The sequence below is a fragment of the Cygnus olor genome, chromosome 11 (genome assembly GCF_009769625.2).
Source record: "Cygnus olor isolate bCygOlo1 chromosome 11, bCygOlo1.pri.v2, whole genome shotgun sequence".
NCBI classification, from domain to species: Eukaryota; Metazoa; Chordata; class Aves; order Anseriformes; family Anatidae; genus Cygnus; species Cygnus olor.
The window spans coordinates 20,310,618-20,330,000 of NC_049179.1; the positions used below are offsets into that span (position 1 = coordinate 20,310,618).

The following is a 19,383-nucleotide window of genomic DNA, read 5'->3' on the forward strand; positions in this document are numbered from 1 at the left end:
AGCAATACAAAAGTAAATGCAGTCCTAAGAAGTGAAAGCAATCTTCAGTTAACTCCTGTGATTTTTCACTAAACACGTTTAAATAAAAATATTTTATTTTAGTATTTTAAGTATTTTAGATTCAACCACATGGAAGTGGTATGGATTTAATGGGTAAAATCAAAGTAAGTTTTGACAACCTCACTTTTTCTTTCTTTCTAATTCAGGGGGCTTCATTTTGGTACTCCTCAGAAACAGCTTGTTTTACCACGAGTGCCTGTTGAGCCCATGACTGTCCAGGCATGCAGCAAATCAGCACTACGTATTTCTCCAGGTTCACAGGTCTGAAATAACATATTACTTGTTTTGCCAGAGACCACGTTAAACGAGTAGGCTGTCATCTTGTAGGTTACCGGTTGATCCCATGACCTTATGTTCTAACTCCACATGAATTCAGTTTTTCATAATACACCATCTGGTGACTGAATATGTTAAAAATTCTCAGTAGAGTGAGAGAGCTGGGAAGCAGGAGCTTTCTCACTGCTTCACGGTCAGGATAAAGTCTAAGTTATGAAGGACCTTAGTAGTATCATGGGTGCATCCACAAGCCTTCCATTCCTTATTTTTCTCCCACCAGTACATTGTTAAAGAATCCCGAGACTATATGTTTATTCTGTTTTAAGGTCCCAGTTCTGGAAATATCATAGGCTTAACTGTGACTCTGCGAGTAATTACTTTGAAATAAATGGGACTGTATATTGGAATAGCATGAGCACAGATATAAATGTTTGTGTAATTTGAGACTAAAGCTAGTTCTCTCGTTTGTTTTTGTGTAGAAGACACGGAGAGACGTGGGAAAGATTTTCTTTCATATATAGGGCAGTCACCTCTGTAATAAGTGTAGGTTTTTTCCTTGAAATCTGATGTTTCGATGTCTTTCATAAGTGAAATCCTTGTAAATTCATTTAAAGCCTTCTTAAAATGGTTGTATTGGAAGTTTTTTTTGTTGTTTATTTATTTATTTATTCTAAGGTGTGAGTTTTAGCTGGTGAGTTCAAGGTGGTTTTCTCAAACATATTTTAAAAACAAATTAATTAATTGAATAAAATATTTAAAAATACCCATTTTCACAATTTTATGTTATTATGGTTTAAATTCAAGGGAACTTTGATGAGAGAGAACTTTAAGAGGAGGCTGTCTGTTGTACTAAGACTTACCAGAAGCTACACAAAATTGTATAGCCAGAATGAGCAGCCAAACACTGCTGTTGCTGATTTTCTTTGTAAAAGAAGTCCCACTGTAAAGCGATATTAAATAATTGCTTACTTTTGAAATGATGAATAAGATAGTGAGATCTCTGTTTTTATTTAACTTGAACAAATTTCATTATGCAGTAGAACTATGAAAATGAATTTCTGTGAGATTGTACTGAAAAAGTCAGTAATCTTTATACATAAATTCTATATCTTTGTGTAAAATGTTACTGTTATTGTTGTGAAATGTTTTCATTCATAATTTACAAAGAATATGAACTTTGGAATTTGTTGAATGGAGTACCCTGGCATTCCCAGTTTTGAATGGATAAGGATAGTGCTTAATCGTGTTCTGAAAGCAGGATACAGTTTGCTAGACAGTACTCTAACCCTGTGCTGTATGAACTTATGTTCACTTATGTTTTTGGAGACTTATGTTTTGGGGAAAAAAAAAACAGGTTTCATTTACTCTGTAAATTCTATAATATCGATGGTCTTTCAACTCTTCATGTGCATGAATGAGCTTAATTTACAGTGGAACATATCCTATGTCCTGCCTTGACTTTCTCTTTGTCTTTTAATTTCTAATATCCATGGCATCTGCTTAGAAATGCATATCCAGTGACACACAAGCTAGCCCTCATTTCCCATTATAAAGAAAATGACAAACAGTGCTGTTTTGCCAGCTGTTCTACATGCCCGTCATGCCAACATAAAAAGCTTTTATTATTAAATAGTTGTGAAATCCAGCTGAGAAATTCTCACCTACAATTCCTCACTTCCTGTCTTTTCCTCACTTGCAACTATAAACAATTTTTGTTTGTATTTAAGAGTACTTTCCTGTTTTTCCAAATTTCATTCCCCTCAGAAGAAATATTTGTGAACTGAATAGTTTTCCATTTGCAGACAGTATTTCCAGGTACATAGGCTTGAAGGAATCAACTTTTCAACCCACAGAGGTGCTGAGAGCGATGAATAATTCATGTAGTAATATTTTTGTGCTTTGCAATCCGTAGTAGGCCATGTGAGAGTAGAAATGGAGCGTAAGTTGTATTTGTAGCAGTTAGGATAAAATAAGGTTGGAGTCAAACGAGCACAGATGCAATTTTCACATAGAATACTTGTCATGTGGGAAATAGTTTGCCCACAGATGTCAGAATAGGCTTAAAATTATTGTTTAGTCACACGTACAGTATTTCTGAACCATAAGAGCAGCAGCATGAGGCTGTTTGAACCTGACTCAGGAGGAATTGCGAAGCACTGTCCCCCTTTTTTTTTGCTCACTGTGTGCTGTAATTGGGTTCCTTCTTCTAATGACACTTAAGAACCATAAAGAGGCATCTTCCTTGTGCAGGAATTGTAAAGCCCCCGTGTAGCAATGTCTGAAGAGATGCTTGTCCATAACCAGTAGGTGAATCAGTTCAAATAAAATAAAATAGTTGCATAATTGGAAACACCCAAGCTTTTGCTTGTGCAGCTTAATTTGGTTTTATCAGTAAAAGTTGACATTGTGAATGTACAGTAGAAGTTAATGTTCTCTCATCTTTAATAGAATTAAATATGTAAACAAAAAGTTGTTTCTAGAGGGCTCTAGAATTTGCACATACCACAAATAGCCAGACATGAAAAGCGGTTTAGTTACTGATAATACAGATTGTTTCAAAGATTAATATAATGTAAGTCATTCATAAAGGAATTAGACTCCATTTGACCGTGCACCACGTGCATCTGCAAAACAGAATTACCTAGAGAGTCTGATTTGTTGGCCAGCTATGCGATAAAATGACCTCTGCTCTGACATGACTTTTGTGTTGAAATAAAACAGGATTCAAATCTTTAACTGTACTGAACACGTCAACTTGTTTTGTATATTCCTCTATACTCCATGCTAATTGTTGAGCACAATAATTCTCGTTCTTGTAAAGCATTATATTTGTAATAATGCACTGTTTGCCCTGCTCTTCTCACCTTTTTTTTTGTTCTACATCAAGAAGGTTCAGGCCAGCTTAAATGTAAGACCTTGGATGATATAGATGGAAGAGACCGATGATACCATCCCGCAAGTGTAGAATTGTCACTTGCCATAGATTATTATTCTTTTTTATTATTAAGCATTTCAATTCTTGTTACGCTTAGTGGAATTTGCCACTCCAACACTGATCATTTCACTGTCAGTCTGACTGGGGAATCTGAATTGTGAATCATCTCCTATTTTAATTGAGAAGGTACTCAATTTTCCCCCAATTCTTGTTTAATAGCACAAGCAGTTTCCTTTCTGTACAGTGGTGTGCTATAGTAATAAAATAAATAACACAAAATCACTGACGAGGTGAAAATTGAACTTTCTGTCTCTGTGCAACCATGTGGGTAAAAGAGTAATTGGCTTGGATAATAACTTTTGTTCTTACAAACCCAAATCTAAATGAGCGTCTCATTGATACATCTGCTTGTAATTACTATCAAAAGAAGGGAATATATTGTGCAGATAAATAAATTCAACCAGTTTTAGTGCTCTCACAAAGTAATACAATTGCTTAATAGTTCAAATATACCTCTAATGATTCTTACACTTTTTATGGACTATTTTATTTGTCAAAAAACATAATTCTCGTAAATTCCTTTTTATGTTAACACAATGGAAATCTCAGCAGAGAGTTCTCATCTATAAATACGTTTAGTTGGATCTCACATGGTAAGAGGGGTTTTTGTATTCCCCTATCCATGCAGTGGGAATTAAGCACATAAAGTGGCAGGCCCCTACCTCCTCTGAATTGCCGTAGCTCTGTGGACTTGTCTGGCAATCCGTTAGTTCCTGCCATCTGAGGATTCCTCCCTGTTTGGCATTGGGTGGTAAATAAACCCTGTTGAGCGCAGAGACTAGTTAGCAATGAAAGCACTGGGAGAAATTACTACAATTGATACAGATCCAGGTGTAAATTAAAGCACATGCATGATGAACTGAAATGTTTTCACCTTAAGATACTTTTATGATAGAAAAAGCCACCTCTGGCTTCTATACAATAAGTATGTGCTTTAGATTAGAAGGGTGTTGCGTATATCTGAATCCGCGTTTATGGTTAGGCACATACTTTACATACTCTTGACTAGTTCACGAAATAGTTTTGTAAAGCAGAGATGCAAACTCCGTTAAAAAGCTGATCTGAGACTTACCTGAGACAACATTCAGGAAAAAATAAATAAATAAATAAATAATATAGCATCATAATCAAAATACTTATTATATGAACAGCTATATTTATAAAATGTGGCTGTATTAACTCTTTCCAACAGGATAAGTTGTATTAATATTCATAATAATGAGTTGGGATTTTTTTTTGTATTCTTTGTTCTGTCCGTGTTTCCTAATTTGTATGTATCGAAACATTTGTTTTATAGCAAAGGTAAATGGAATCAACAAATGGCCTATGTTAATCAAATGAGTCAAGCTTGATTGTCCTTTCCACTTAAATTTTAACTCAAAGACGTGCAAATCTGGAACTTTCAGTACTTATACTGAAATGAATTGAACAAATTTTGGTAGAAACGTGTATGCGAATGGTAATTTTATGCCTTGCTAAGTCATTTGTGTAATCAAAAACACTTTTTCATTGTTTGCCCAGTTCTGTGTGGACAGTGAGATAACATGATTATTTAATCATCCTATTGCAAATTTATGAACATGTTAGTCAATTCCCGTTTATAAACGCTTCTGGCCTAGTGCAATTATTTTTAGACTGTGCATATTCTGTTTCAGCACCAGCTGGAAATGGATATGAAAATTATGCTTGACCCAGAGAACATCAACAAGAAAGCTGTTTTAAAACAACAGAGCTATGAGATCAGGCTGCCACTTATAACTAAGAAAAGACCTGTTCCCGTGAGTAACTTTTATGTATTATGGGTTTATATACATTGACTGTTCATTATTAAAGTTAATACATATCAGACCTAAATAATAAAAAATGTATATATTGTAAGTGAAAGTACCTCATAATTTTCCATTTTTTGATATGCCTATGTAACAATCAAAACATTCTGAGTGACAAAGGGAAAACAGACATGGAATGTAACAGGTTTAGGTAGCAAGACCCCAGTACAGCAAAAGTATAAGCATACATGGGAATGTGCGTGGTGAGTAATCTCAGTAAAATCAGGGTCTGAAGATAAATTGAAGCTTGTGGACTTCAGAACGTGACACAAAGATCAAGGAAGACGTAAAAGGGGTTTTGTTGATAAGAATGGGCTTTCAGTTGTTTGTTCCATGGCTTTAAGTGACATGAATGCCTTCAATTTTCAAATGTCAATAGGATTGTTATGAATGAGTGAAAAATGCTCATACATTGCTTTGATGCTGTTTTTAATTGACTTTTTTTAAAGAAGTAATCCTACCATAGGGCTATCACACCAGAAATCAGTGTCACTGCAGCAGAAAAACAGGGGTTATACTAAATGAGAATCAGAATCCTAGACTGAATGCATGAATTTAGGTGTCATTTGCATCTTATTTTTCTGACGAGGTTTGGGAGAGAATGTCCCATTCTGCTCCTTATTCCTGTGCCTGGAGGACTTACATTGGAATGTGAGGGACAGATTTAGATCCTTGCACTGCATGTGGAGATATTTCAATGTCTTATAGATCCCAAGCATACTCACTCTCCACCTACAAGGTATTCTGAAGCACAGCTTTTCTTTTATCTCTGGTCAAGATGTTTCCCGTAGTACAAAACAGTTATCTAAAAAAGCTGAGACTGAGCACTGCTCACAACACGCTAGTAGGAGTATCCTGACCAGCAGCCCTGCTATCGCTCTTCTCTCTGGTCTTAGAATGTTTAAGCTGTGTTACATTAAGTTTTGATTCTTCCAAATTTCTGTTCTGCAGAACTGCTGCTCCTCTTAAACAAACATGAGGATGATTTTCTTCAAAGTATGCTTTAAAAAAACAAATTGATAGCCACAGGCATCCTCAAAAATCAATTATGTTCACAAATTCAGCGCAGCACTGTCCACATGAAAGAATATGCCCAATGGTCTCACACAAGGATGCTCTTCTAGAATTTAATGTTTGTAATAGAAGTATTATGCAGCAAGCCCATTGCCATAAGATTCTAGGGTGCTTGGTTTTAAACAACGTAAACAGAATCTGTGAATGGCACGGTTGTAAGCTGCCACTTATAAAAAATGATTTTTGAAAGCTGTTGCCCAGACTAAGAGGTGATTTGTCTAACCCTGTGATATAGAGTTAATTAGAAAAAAGCATCATGGCTAATGGCTTTTTAGAACCACTCTAAAACACTCACAGAGAGGAATATTATACTACTGCGGAGAGCCACGTGTTTTACCACTCTCACTGAAATGTATGCTGATCAGAGAAAACTTCTTAATGTTGACTTAAATTACTAACGTTTAATGTAAATTAGTCAAGCTCTCTGATACATATTTACAGTTGCTTAGAAACTGTTTATGACAGGGAGATTGGCTGAAAAAACAAGTAGGTATTTTCCATCTGTAATTTATTCTGCAGTTTTACTGAAGTAGACACTAAAAAAGTTCTTGAATTTCATGGCACAATCTGTGTTTTGAAATGTTCTGTCTTCACCGAGGGGGGGGGGAAATTCTGCAATTGGATTTGCAAAATCCGCTACCAGGATTATGAATGAAGGCATTTTTGTTAAATGTGATGTATACAAGCACTCAGTGAAATGATAGATTGCCAAGAGTAGCTAAAATAAATTAGTGTGTAGTTGCAGGTCTAAAATTATATGGTCTTTCATTTTGGAAAAATAAACAGCAATTAAAGTACCTACAAGAAGAATTAAGTTAGCTACTACCTACCCAGTTTTTTCTAATCTGCCATTAGAGGGCAATATTTGTACATACACACGGGCGGACATATGCGTATACCTATATACATGCCATACATATGTACGTGAATTCAAAGATTATCTCCCCAAAAAAATTAGTGGCAGAAAGACTCCTAGTGACAGGAATGAAAAAATAATCACTCGATTAACTGCATTCAGTTTTTTTCTAAGAGTTGTCAGCCTCCCAGTTTTCAAGGAGACCTGAGCATTTTAAAATGTGATTAGATTAAACATAAACTGGTTTTGATCTAACTAGTTAGGTCAAGCACAAAGTTCACAGACTTTTTCCTATCCTGCCATTTTAGTAGCTTGAAAAATTATTTTCATTTTCAAACTTAGTAACGATCTCATTTTTTCATGAAAATTTTCTTTTCTTGCTCTTTTGGTGTTTACTGACGCTGAATTTTATGATAGAAACTAAAGGAAATTAATTATGTGGTTACTATGGCCCTTTTGTACTTTTTTGGTTTGATAAGCACTAACGCTTCATCCTCTGTAACATTCCGTAGTTAGTTTAAAATGAGAAATGTAATTCTGTTTGAAACACCATTGGCAGACTGGGCATCCCTTTATTTTGTAGACTGTATCTGGATAACAAATGAAAAATGATGAGTAGATAATTATTAAATATGTACGCTTCCCATGGAGGATCTAGCAAAACAAATAGTAATCTGAATTGCAGCAAAAATAATTCTGACTAACTGCTGCAATGTAGAAAAGATTCACAACTATACCTTTCGTTTTCATAGGCCTGCTGTTCTTTTATAGAATTATTCTGGCACTTCTTGGTCCCTGTTTTCATATAAATATATATTATACTGTAAACTTAGGAACCTTTTAATTTATTCATGAGTTAGAATTTAATACGGTGATGATTTCTAGCCTTTATGAGTTGCATCTTATATAGTGTGGCTTTAACGGTGATGGCAGTGATTCTGTTTTGTTGGTGTTTTTTTTAGCTAACTTATTTGAGTGCAGTCACTCTAATCACGTCCTCAGTTATTTGTTCTTTATTTGGTATTTGCATCATACTAATCTCTAATGCTTATCACTGAGAGTCTATTCATTTCCAAAATTTTAAATTAAGGCAGAGCAGGGCAATTCTTTTCATTTCAAATGATTAGAAGAAGCTGTAGAAGAAAATCAGGTGTTTTGGTCCTCAAAATCTGATTGAGTTTTAAACCTATGCATATGGCTATAATTATAGTCAAAGCATAATTTGGCATTGGTAGCAGAATGAGACTTAAACAAATCGATGTTACCCCACAGTAATTCAAAATAAGCTTGTTGCATTTGTATTATGGTATGTAATCATAATAAGCAGTACAATGGATTAATAAAATCTTCTCGTCAGTAAAAATAAAAAGGAAATAATTGGTGAGATGGAGTTAACAGATGACTAAAGTCAGCATCCTTTCAACCTAGAAATGGGAACGTGAAGGTCACCCCCATCTGAGATGACAAACGTTGAACGTTTTGTTGGTAAACAAATTAATCTTTTGAAAGGTCACCATTTGTTTTAAGTTTTTATCCAGTTCTTGTCATCTGGAATTGGAGATTGACTGTCATTTTGCTAGGTAGGGGTGCAGCCAAAGCTGCTGAAGCTTGTTCCGTACATATCAGCATTCCTTGACAAAACTCAGTGCCTGATTGTGATGCTATGGGCTGCTGGTTTACAGCTGTCTCTGGACAAGAATGGAGGCCCACCCCTGAATTCCAATAAGATGGTCCTGCATATTCTGCCTCGTGTAAGCTGGCCCTTTGCCCGCAAGTAAAATGTATTGTAGTTCAAGCCAGCAATTATCCTCCTTACTTCCTTCTGTGCTGCTTCTGTTCCCTTTTTCAAAAAACAGATGTGGGATTCACCAAAGTTCTCCATCTATTGTCTCGTGCACCTGCTATGGCAGAGTTTTGATGGAGGTAAATTTCTGGGAGAGCTAGCAGTAGGTTACGAAGGAGCAAAGCTTGATTTTTCCAATTACATGGAAAATTGACAATTCAGAGCCATCTCTGGTTAGTTTAAGAGCTTAAAGTAGGTAAGAATAATGCATAAGACCTGTTGTTAAAGATGCCTAGCTGCTGCATATTGAAGGTTATATGTTGGGCTTTCCATTGAAATTGGAGTTTGTTCTATTTAGATAACCAAAATTTGACAGAAATATTTATTACTATCTCAGTATTACATCTCAGGGAAACTGTATTAATCATTAGGTAGATAAAATGCTGGACTATGTAAACTGGAATGAGAAAGACAAACTTGCATTTTCTACATAATTTTCCAACTTGGAAATCTCCTTGAATAAAAAGACAACCAGTTTTAAAAATGGTTCTTATTTTAAAGTTCGTAGAGACTGTTACAAATTTTGACTCATCTGACTTTAAAATAGGTCCGCTCACACTGATGAGAATTTGTCCTTTACTTACCATTGGGTATTTCTGCGCTGAATTCCATATGCTGGTTCTTAGTCTCGGAGGACCAAAATTAGGTCATTTGAAACCAGCATCAAACACTTTATTTATTTACTATTTATTGCTAAGATTACTTGGCTTGATTATCAGAATGAGATTCCTTTTCAGAACAGAAACTGATAGATGATGGAAATGTCAGTGAAGCTATTCTTTTATATTGCTTCCTTGCTTTGCTGCCTACTGTATAGATCAACACCAAAGCAAACACATCGGTTTAGACTGCAAGGCTGTAAAATTACAGAACGCAATGAAATCCTACAGGAATCTCATCTAGAAAAAAACAAAGCTGACCTGATCTTGTGTGGTTAGTAGACTCAAGACTGGACTTGATGTCCTACCAAGATCCCTTCTAACCAATATTTCTATTAATTCTATGATTCAGTGATTGAGGACAAAGTGAAAGTCGCTTAGCACCTCTGTCTTAATTTCACTTGAGTTTTTTGCAGTCTGAACTGATTTTCTTCCGTTGCTGAAAACTTGAAGACCTCCTCCTTCTGCGTGAACAGCAGGACCTGATGATTTGTAACCAGTTGTTGGGCAGACTCACTGAAGCCTCTCAATAGGCTTCCATGTTGACATAGAACTTCTTTCTGAATTAGTTACCAAAGCAGCTTTGCATCTCTCTTATAGCGAGGATGTCTAAACCATACTTTCTCCATGTGTTTATATAGTGTCATGATCAGGAAGCTTCAAAAGTCTTGGTAAAGTGGTACTTTACTTTTCTACCCTATTCATAATGCTCACTAACCTGTTGTAGAAAAAAAAATAAAATAGGTGGGTCCAAAAAATTTGATCTTGATGGGTTCAAGTTACACATTTATTTGTTACTCTCCAGATATTTTTAATTAGTTCAGTTGCTTAAGAGTTGTTGGTCTCCGTTTTTGTTTTTCTCCCCAAGAATTATAGTTCAACCATTAGGGCTAGAATCCCTCAACATATCCTTCACCTTTCTGAAAATAGGCACTGTGGACTTTTCCAGTCTTCTAGTAGAGTTTCCATTCTACAAGAGTCCTACCAGCAGTTCTGAGATTGCTTCAGACAGCTCTTCAGGTATCCTAGAATGCATTTCATCAGGATCCACCAATCTGAAAAACTCTAAACATTATCTGTTTGGTGCTTAAGGTAGCCTGAGACCTCTTCCCTTTTGCACTAGGATAAAGCAAGTTGATTCTACTCGTAATTAGTTCCTGTTTTAATGATAATTATGAATGTACTCAATGATGGCATTTTTTATTACCCAGAAGTTTGTTACTTGCATCTCATTGTGTCTTACCTGTTCACTTTATGATCATTTTCTTTTCTCTGCATGTTTTTTTTACTTCTTTTGAGATCAATGAAGACCATGATTTATCAAGTTTGGTAACTTGTTATCCTTCTTATCCTGCTTCATCTTTGGGATAGTTTGATCATGTTTCTCAAGTACTTTTTGTCTGAGGAACATGCAGTTCGACAGACTTCCAGTTTCCATTAGAGGTGCCTTCTATAAACTCTTACCTGCCCGTTTTCTGAGCATATGGAAAACTGACCTTAGTTCTATTGATTTTATTTGACTATGCTTCATCCTTCTCTTTGTGGGGATTACAAACATCAAATTTCAGCAAGATCTTCCTAATCAAAAATATGAAGGTAAATGCCAATTTGCAGCAGATAGTTATGAAATGATAGATTGCTGCTATATACCTTTTCCACCATTGCTATCAAGCTGTGTGGTTTTCTGATAAGAAAATCTGATTTATCTGATCTTCCAGGTTGATAAACCATAGTTCTGACACATGATGTTAATCATCTTTTCTCTGTATTTAATACCAGCCTATATTCTTTTCTAGGGAAAAATATATATATATATATATATATATATATATATATAAATGTATTTTTAAAAGCACTTGTTCTAGTTAGATATTGCTGTCTAGGTAAAAAGAAAACAAATAGGGAACTAATCAGAAAATCCCTATGGTGTTACAACAAGTGCCCTATTTAAAATGAAGCAAAAAGAAAAAAATCAAGTGGGAGAGGTTTATCCACAGGAGAAAAACACTTTAGAAAGGGTAATAGAATTGTTTTTCTCGTGTCCCAGGTTAATTACACTCAGAAGTGCTTGAAATGAAAAAATAGTTTTTCAGCACACTCCAAGCATATTATACAGAGTAAGTCTTACTCTGCACTTCAGATAGGTGCTCCCTTCCAGCCCTATAAAACTATACTTTAAAAGTACCCATGGTGAACGAGCAGGCTTTGTGCTGACTTCAGACAAATACACTTGCTGAATCATAATCTTCATAACAAACTTCGCTAGAAGGCGTTATTCATGCAGGAAGATGTCTGTGACTCCATTCACTTCGTAGCAGTAAGGGTACATTGCAGCTCTTCAGAGTTTGGTTCTGCCAGACAGAAAGCAGGTGAGGTACCTACAGGTTAGGGTTAGAGAAGGTGTGATCTTTTGTTCCATGCTGGTTTGGGGCTGTCTACACTGAAAATGTAAAAGCGCTAGTTCTAGAAGCTGCCAGTTCTGGAATATGTGGTGTTAAATCCACTAGTTTTTGTGTTTATGCCATGAAAGCTTTTAAGTGTGAGTAAAGGTTTTAAGCTGTGCTGACCTAAGTAGACATAAATTCATTGAAAACCCTTTAAAAAGATAAAATCTTATAAAGATCTTTGTTGAGTTGTCACTGAATAATAGTAAAATAGTAAATAGTAAATGTATATGTTGATACTAAAAGTAAACATTTTTCTTGAAGTACTTACTAGTATTTTAAGCTATTTTTATTTCGAGTTGTCTTCATTTTAATGAAAATAACTGATGGCTGAAAGTGTTTTGCCAAATTTTACTTTGATATCTCACTGAAGTCTTCAAGAGGGAAAATAATGCAGCAAATAGGATGCTGAAAGAACATAAAAGAAAGGTGTAAAGCTTGCGTGGGATTTTCTTAGCTAACGGTTTTGGGCGAGCTCCATAGTTCCACTGTGTTGCCTGTATCATGTAATTTCATGGATCATAGTGGCACTGTGCAATGTAAAGCAGAGTTGAAACTGCATTTCAGTTGCAAGTGTCCTTTTTTGAAGTTGACACCTACTATGGAGTTTATAGAATTAAAAGATATGGAAAAGAAGAATTAAATATCTATCTCCAGTAAAAAATAAAAACCTCTAGGTTGCTTTTGAACTCATACACTCTACCCGAATTGCTTCTCTATGTAGCTTATTACATCTGTATGAACACAAACAAATACACGCCTTTCATAGTGCTGTTTATCATAACAAAACTCCTGTGTTTTAAGCTAGGATAAAACTGACCAATGGTAAAATCAGTGCTGCTTTACTGATACGATAACAATAGTCTGAAAAAAGTAGTCAGTGTTTAATTAAATTTTTTTCATTTTATATATTTTTCTTGTTTCTTCCGCAAACTGCTTGAGCTGAGAGTGAGTAGAAAAGTGTGGTTTATTATTTCCTTTTCTCAGTATCAAGCCACTTATACGCCGGCTGGTATAAAGTTAATCTTGGTTATATGCTTATTGCTATTTTCTTGGAACATGAGGACATGAAGGTTCATACAGCTAGATCCCTTAAAGCGTAATGCTTCATAATGGCCGTAACTGAAATGAGTGCCTATGATTTCTCTGAAAAATTCTCTATTATGAGAAAGCCTACATATTTTCTATCTCCCTAATGTCTCTTGTGGACAATGTTATTATACAAATTGGAAGGAAAAATTATAATAGTTTATTTTGATCTGTCTCATTTCCCTATTAGACTTACAAACAGTTCTTTAGAATTTCCTATCCCTTTCTGTAAAGTTGATGGCTGATGTTATTTACTAATTGCGACACACTAGTCCTCAAAAGATCCCAATCACATCCTGGATCCTATTGTACTGAAAGATATACATAAGCATGATAATCAGTCATTAAAAGCTAGTATTTTAAACCATGTAGTCCTGATGTGTTCTATGAAAGAAGTAAGTAGTATTATTTTCATTTTGCAGATCTATCAATATTTTGTAGCTTTCAAATCTTATGTACTTAATGTTATTTTAAGGTAGTTTATCATTCATAATGAAGTGATTTTTTTAAAAAAGTAAATTTTTTAAATGTCCAGCACATGTTATTAGGTTGTCTTCCATATAGCTCATCAGTAGGATTCAAACCTTTTTATCCAACATAAGAATTTCTAACCATTAGACTAATAGAGTAACTCATAGCAGATCATTACCCACAAAAGCATGGGACATTTTTTATTGGGCCTCACAGTTATTTAACAGCTAAAGATGAGACCGGGAAGTTGAGGTCCACTCCAAATTGTGACGGAGAGGCGTCTTGTTGTGTACAAACCTGTCTGCTTCCCCGTCTCAGTGTGCCCCAGTTCCTCCTTTTTACATTTTATCTTGTACTAATCTCTCTGTTCCTTATAAAGCATATCCTAATTTTAGGTGCTTGATTCTCTGTCCCCATCCAAACCCTTTAATCCTAACCTATGTGCCAAGCTCGTTTTCCAGCCTGTCTCAATGTTCTTTGCCCCATTATCACCAGATCTTTTACCTTGTCCAATCTACCTGTTGGCTTTCCTGGTTGCTAAAAGATCTAATATGTGCCTCCAATACATTTCTTGTTCCTCAGATTAATAATAATTTGCACCCATGTGCTGGCACTTTTTTACCCTCTTCATTCAATTTTAGTCACTTGCTTCTTGTGTTGTTGGGACGCAGCATGGGAGTTACTGGAGAACCTGTACAGCTGCATTTGCAAAGGAAGTTCTGAGCATCATATATTAGAGCATACCTACTCCTTGGGTAATTTAGCTGCTAAAACTAATAAAACTTTATTTAGATTTCCAAGCATCCTTTGACAGAGTAAGGTTTGATAGACAGTGTTAAATTTTCCTTTTGCTTCATCAAAACACTTGAGTTTAAGGTGAATCTTTCATGTCTCCCTATGTTTATCTTTGTCTTACGTTTCTAGCATCAGCCAGGCAAGAGAAAATAGTATCATCTTCTGCTGGTAGTGGTTCACTATCTTCAAGTGAGAGATCTCAGTGATGTTACTTGCCGTGAAGTTGCATGTGCTGCGATGCTTTAAATCCGCTGAAGATCTGGCTCTCTCTTTCTTTAGGAGTTGAGTACAACTCACATTCTACATGGAATAGTATGTATATTCATAGGCAGAAAGAAACTGAAGATACTTATCATACTGGAGAAAGAATGATATCGTAGAATGAAGAAAGATGATATCGTAGAGTTTTTGTATTTTAAATATGAAAGTGTAAGGTAGCAATATGTTCTTTTCCCTGCACAATGCTGTTTGTGCTCTAGTGATCATAACAATAGGAGACATGATATCACTATCCCAAAGTGATATGTGTCACTGCTTGAATTCCTGGCACTTAGAATCAGCAGGTTCCATTTTTTTCTGGCAAGCACAGGTTAATTGGGGAAGTAAGGGAGCTTTAATCCCCACATTAGCACAGCTAGTGTGGCACATGCTTCCACATCACATTATCAAGCTGTGTTGTTCCCTGCTGTAGCTAAAGAAAACTTCAGAAGTCTGAGATACTTTTTGATCCCTGATTTCTGAATAGTTTCACATACTTTAATTCCTTTAGTATTCTTCCCTGTAAAAATTTATTTCCATATTTTAAGGAACTTCCTTTTCTTTCTGGTGCCTTGTCTGCGTATGCATTTTATATATGCAAAGACTGTTCTATCAAGAAGCACTATGTTTACAATGTACTCATTAAAATTGAGCAAACTTCTTGTGATCTCTTTAGGAACTAGTACACTGATCTTTGCATAGCAGAAATCACAAGACATCAATTGGATTTAATTAACTTTATTTTAAATTAATAAAGTAACAACAGTAGAAAATACTGTAGCATGTTCATAAATAGTAAATGCTGTGCTTGTTCTGTTACATTATTAAATCTTATTCATAGCGGAAATTAGATTTATTATTACCTGAGTAGACAAGTGTCTTTTGCAAATCCAGGATTTCTGTGTGTTAAAAGAAGGTTCTGTCTTTTCCTAGATGTGTAGTCAGAAGACAGTGAAAAGTCACACAGCTAGCAACCTTTGGGTTTTGCCTGCCTCTCACCACATGGATTCTTCCTTACCCCTGTTAGATGAAGATATAAAGAAAGGTGAGTCACAGAAGCCTGTCTGGGTACTGTTGCCAGGCACCAGATGTATGCTACATGATCAGTGTTGTTTGCTCTTTGTAGCAGGTATCTGGTAATCAAATTTTCCATCACCTCAAAACTTTTAAGAATTGTCTTCTCAAACATTGCCAAGGGTAGAGATCAACTTCAGACTACTTACTTCGTGTGGTAGCTAACCTTAGGAGACAGTATGCTATTTTCAGCATCATCCTTCCTGATTAAGTTATATTGTAATTCACAGAGTTTAGTTGCTACTTGAAAGAAGAATTGTGTATGATGGAGGATTCTTGTGTGACCAAATAAAATGATCAAGATAAAGAGTCATGATTAATCTCTGGTTATTAATCATTCAATTTTAATTAGTCCTGCACTTGGGCTATTTTAGCAATTGGTCCATAGTCATAATTACATTGTTTACATAATTACAAAGATTATCTTCCTTGAGTGTCCGCATTAAAAAAAAATACCTGCTGCTTTTCTAGTTTGGATTTGGAATTGAAAGAAGTTGGGTCTACCTTTTGTTTAATTCTTTCATTATTGTTACTATTTTTTTTTCTTTCATTACTGGAATGTGTATGAATTGTTCATTAATGTCATATTCTCATAGGTATTCTGAGCCTAACTGAACGAAGGCTTATCCCTCCAGCAGCAAAGATAACTCACCAGACACCTCCTGTTGTATCCAAAGCAGTTCCTCTCCATGAATTTCACAGGCAGCACAAGAAGTCAACTGTAGGTGAGTACAAATGATTGATAACAACCATGAGTTGCATCTCCAACTTCACTTTCAGTCCCTTGTTTTGTCTCTCAAGGAAGAAGCTGTCTAACAAGTACTCAGTCAAATTCTTAAAAATACTTAGTGCATAAAGATGCACATGAGCATCCTTTGTCTTTCAATTGAATGGGAATGATATTTCTTAATCTCTGTGAGGATTTGGTCACTGCTCATTTCTGAAAATTCTTATAGGTTCCTACCTGCATGTTTCAGATTCTAAGTGCCTGAATCTAATATCTGACCATCAGAGTTATAGTAAAGCCAATGATACTGCAAGTGATTGTAAACATGACTTATGACATCTGATCAAGCCTCTGTTTTGCCAGTGTGATGAGATGAATGGCTCTTCATAAATGAACGTACTCAGGATAACAGGGTTCTGATCTACTACAAAGAATGCTCAAAACTGTTGTTGCTACAGCTGCTTGTGGCATCTGACAAACATACCATCAATGTGAAAAGGAGCATGAGCAAAATGAGGAGTGGGCGTAGTAGCAATCCCTATAAATTTCAAAGTTTTCCTAATGAAACGTAGTAGTTGGAAAACTAAAAATATATATGGAGTAACATGGAGTATAAGCGCTAATATTTTGATGTTATTATGCTGTATGTTACTACTAGCTGGCTTGTTATGAACTTTAGAACATTATAAATTAAAGCTGTCGTACGTTTTTCCTTAACATAATTTCAGTCTTCATAATAGTAACCTGTTACAGCTTGGTTAGGCTTAAGGCCAACCAGTGACATTTCTACATGGGTTTTGGATGTGTCCTGAAAATTGTAACCTGCTTGGACATGAGAGCAAACTGGAGCATGCCAGTACCTACTAACATATGGTGGAGTATCACTGTGATGCTGTTGTTGCGCTCGTTTAGCAATGAAACTTGTGAGTATTTATTTATTTATTTGTTTGGTACAGGAGAAATTAGTACTAGGGTGGACCCTGAGAATACAGACACCTTCACCTTTCCAAACTCAAAGGAAGCAATTGATGGCCCAGATTCCTCTAGCCAAGATAATACTGCACGACCTCTATCCAGCAGCTCCATGGTTTCAGCAAGAAAATCAAAGCCAGCGTGGACATATCCAGCTCAACAGCTGGAGTCTGAATTGCAGACTCCCTCTCAGGCACAGGTATTTAGACAGTGAGGATAATGAAAGTTTTATCCATGTTGTTAAAACTGTCTTCAGCAGAGTTGTTTTAGGAACTGACTGTGAATTACTGAATTGGTACAGGAGGGTTTGAACCAAAGCCAGTAAATAGCAAATGTTGAAGTAAGTCAGATATACTTCCTATATTGCCATTCTACTTTCTCAAATGTATCTACCTTTTCATTGAAATTTAGAAAATCCATCTAGAAAGGATCTTATGAGGTTACCTAGACCTCCAGGCAGAATTACCTATACTTGTAATAATGTGGACAGATGTTTTTCTAACCTGTTCTGAAAACTTCCGGTGATAGCAGCTCCACAGTCTCCCTAGGCCATCTGTTCCAATGCTTAACTGACTATCTTTACTGTTATAAAAGAGTTTTTTAACGTCTCATCTAAATCTCCCTCATTGCAGTTAAGCAAATGTAGTGTTTCCCTTTATATTTATAGAAAACTATAGGGGAATTTGACCTTGACTGCTTAATGCTTGCTGATTATTCTTGATCCCCATGCAAAAGGGATTTTTTTATTTTTTTTTCAGGCCTAAGTATCATGTTCCATAGGACACTGTCTGGAGTGTTGCTTGATCTTCCCAGACTTTTTTGACTTGTGTGCTGTTGAGATCTTTATTTGCAAGTGAACTCAAGAAGTGGAAGTCAATGAGATATTAAACTCATAAATAAAAATAATTCTTTAAAAATAGTGTATTTAGATTGATAATCTGAGCTAATGCATTGCTAGCTAAGGTTGCCAGAAAATAGGAAGTTCTGTTAAGATGCAGGAACATTTCTGTTTCAAATTTTACCTTGGCTGAATTTATAGACCAGGATGTTACCCATTCTCCTGAGGTAAGTGGAGGCAATCTGACTAGAAGACTGCTGTTGCAATTACTGTTTGATGTGAAGTGCTGTGGAGCTTCATTTTTATGTTTGATAAATCAGTGGTTGCTTTTTGCAATTAATGAATTTCAATGAAAATGCTCATAATCTTGCATGACCTCTGAGGTTTTTGTGTGGCAATGGTTTTTATGGTAAATATGAGATAAACGTTGTGGTTACGATGTATAAATCAATATAAGGAGTGTATTTCAAATGCATAAATTCCCACAGTGAAATGGTAACTGGTAATATAGTAGTGTGCCTTGACCAGTCATTTACAGTCAATAGCAGTTAGTCTGTAGCTATTCTCTTTCCATGGCCCCCATAAAGGTCTCCATGTCAGTCCTTACAGAATCCATCCTTTGACTGCGATGTTGATGTTTGGCACGGCGCTATAGACCAGCAAGCTCCAGGCTTTCTGGCATTCAAGCAACATTATTGTTTATCCTGGGGGAGCATCGTCTTCTTTTTGGAACGCTTGGAGAAGCTTCTCAAGGACTATGCTGTACCGTTGGCTACAATAAGCTGTAAAAAGTTGGTGGAAGTGGCATCAGACTTTGTGCTTAATGAGAATCCCACCAAAGGTGACATACTGTCAGTGATGAAGAATCGATCAACCGTGGAAAAGATCTTAAATCAACCTGGCCAAAGATACAAAGGCCAAGGGGGTACTGAAATGGCTGCTGTAAAGATCCAAGCAACATGGAGACGTTACCAGGCCAGAAAAGCCTACGTCCGTTTCAGGCAGCAGCAGTGGGCATCAGGTGTGATTGCCATTTCTTGGCTCTTGCATAATCACATGGCACGTGTGAAAAAGACCCTGAAGGAATCACGTCAGAGACACCTGGAGAATTTTTACATCAGGG

At 35.9% G+C, this 19,383-nt stretch overlaps 1 protein-coding gene across 9 annotated transcripts in view; it reads left to right on the forward strand.

Moving 5' to 3' along the window:
* IQCH (IQ motif containing H) overlaps nucleotides 1–19,383 on the forward strand; it is an 83,354-nt gene that overhangs the window by 14,181 nt on the left and 49,790 nt on the right. For 4 of the 9 annotated variants that reach the window (XM_040570429.1, XM_040570426.1, XM_040570423.1 and 1 more), the window contains 6 exons: nucleotides 207–321; nucleotides 4,987–5,109; nucleotides 15,583–15,694; nucleotides 16,320–16,448; nucleotides 17,407–17,632; nucleotides 18,848–19,383. The exon at nucleotides 18,848–19,383 is cut by the window's right edge and continues 5 nt beyond it. In XM_040570429.1, the coding sequence (XP_040426363.1) occupies nucleotides 268–321; nucleotides 4,987–5,109; nucleotides 15,583–15,694; nucleotides 16,320–16,448; nucleotides 17,407–17,632; nucleotides 18,848–19,383 (1,180 nt within the window). In that variant the 5' untranslated portion in view covers nucleotides 207–267. Of the gene's footprint in view, nucleotides 1–206; nucleotides 322–4,986; nucleotides 5,110–15,582; nucleotides 15,695–16,319; nucleotides 16,449–17,406; nucleotides 17,633–18,847 lie in introns of those variants that run through there. The other 5 variants (XM_040570424.1, XM_040570425.1, XM_040570430.1 and 2 more) reach the window with 5 other exon arrangements.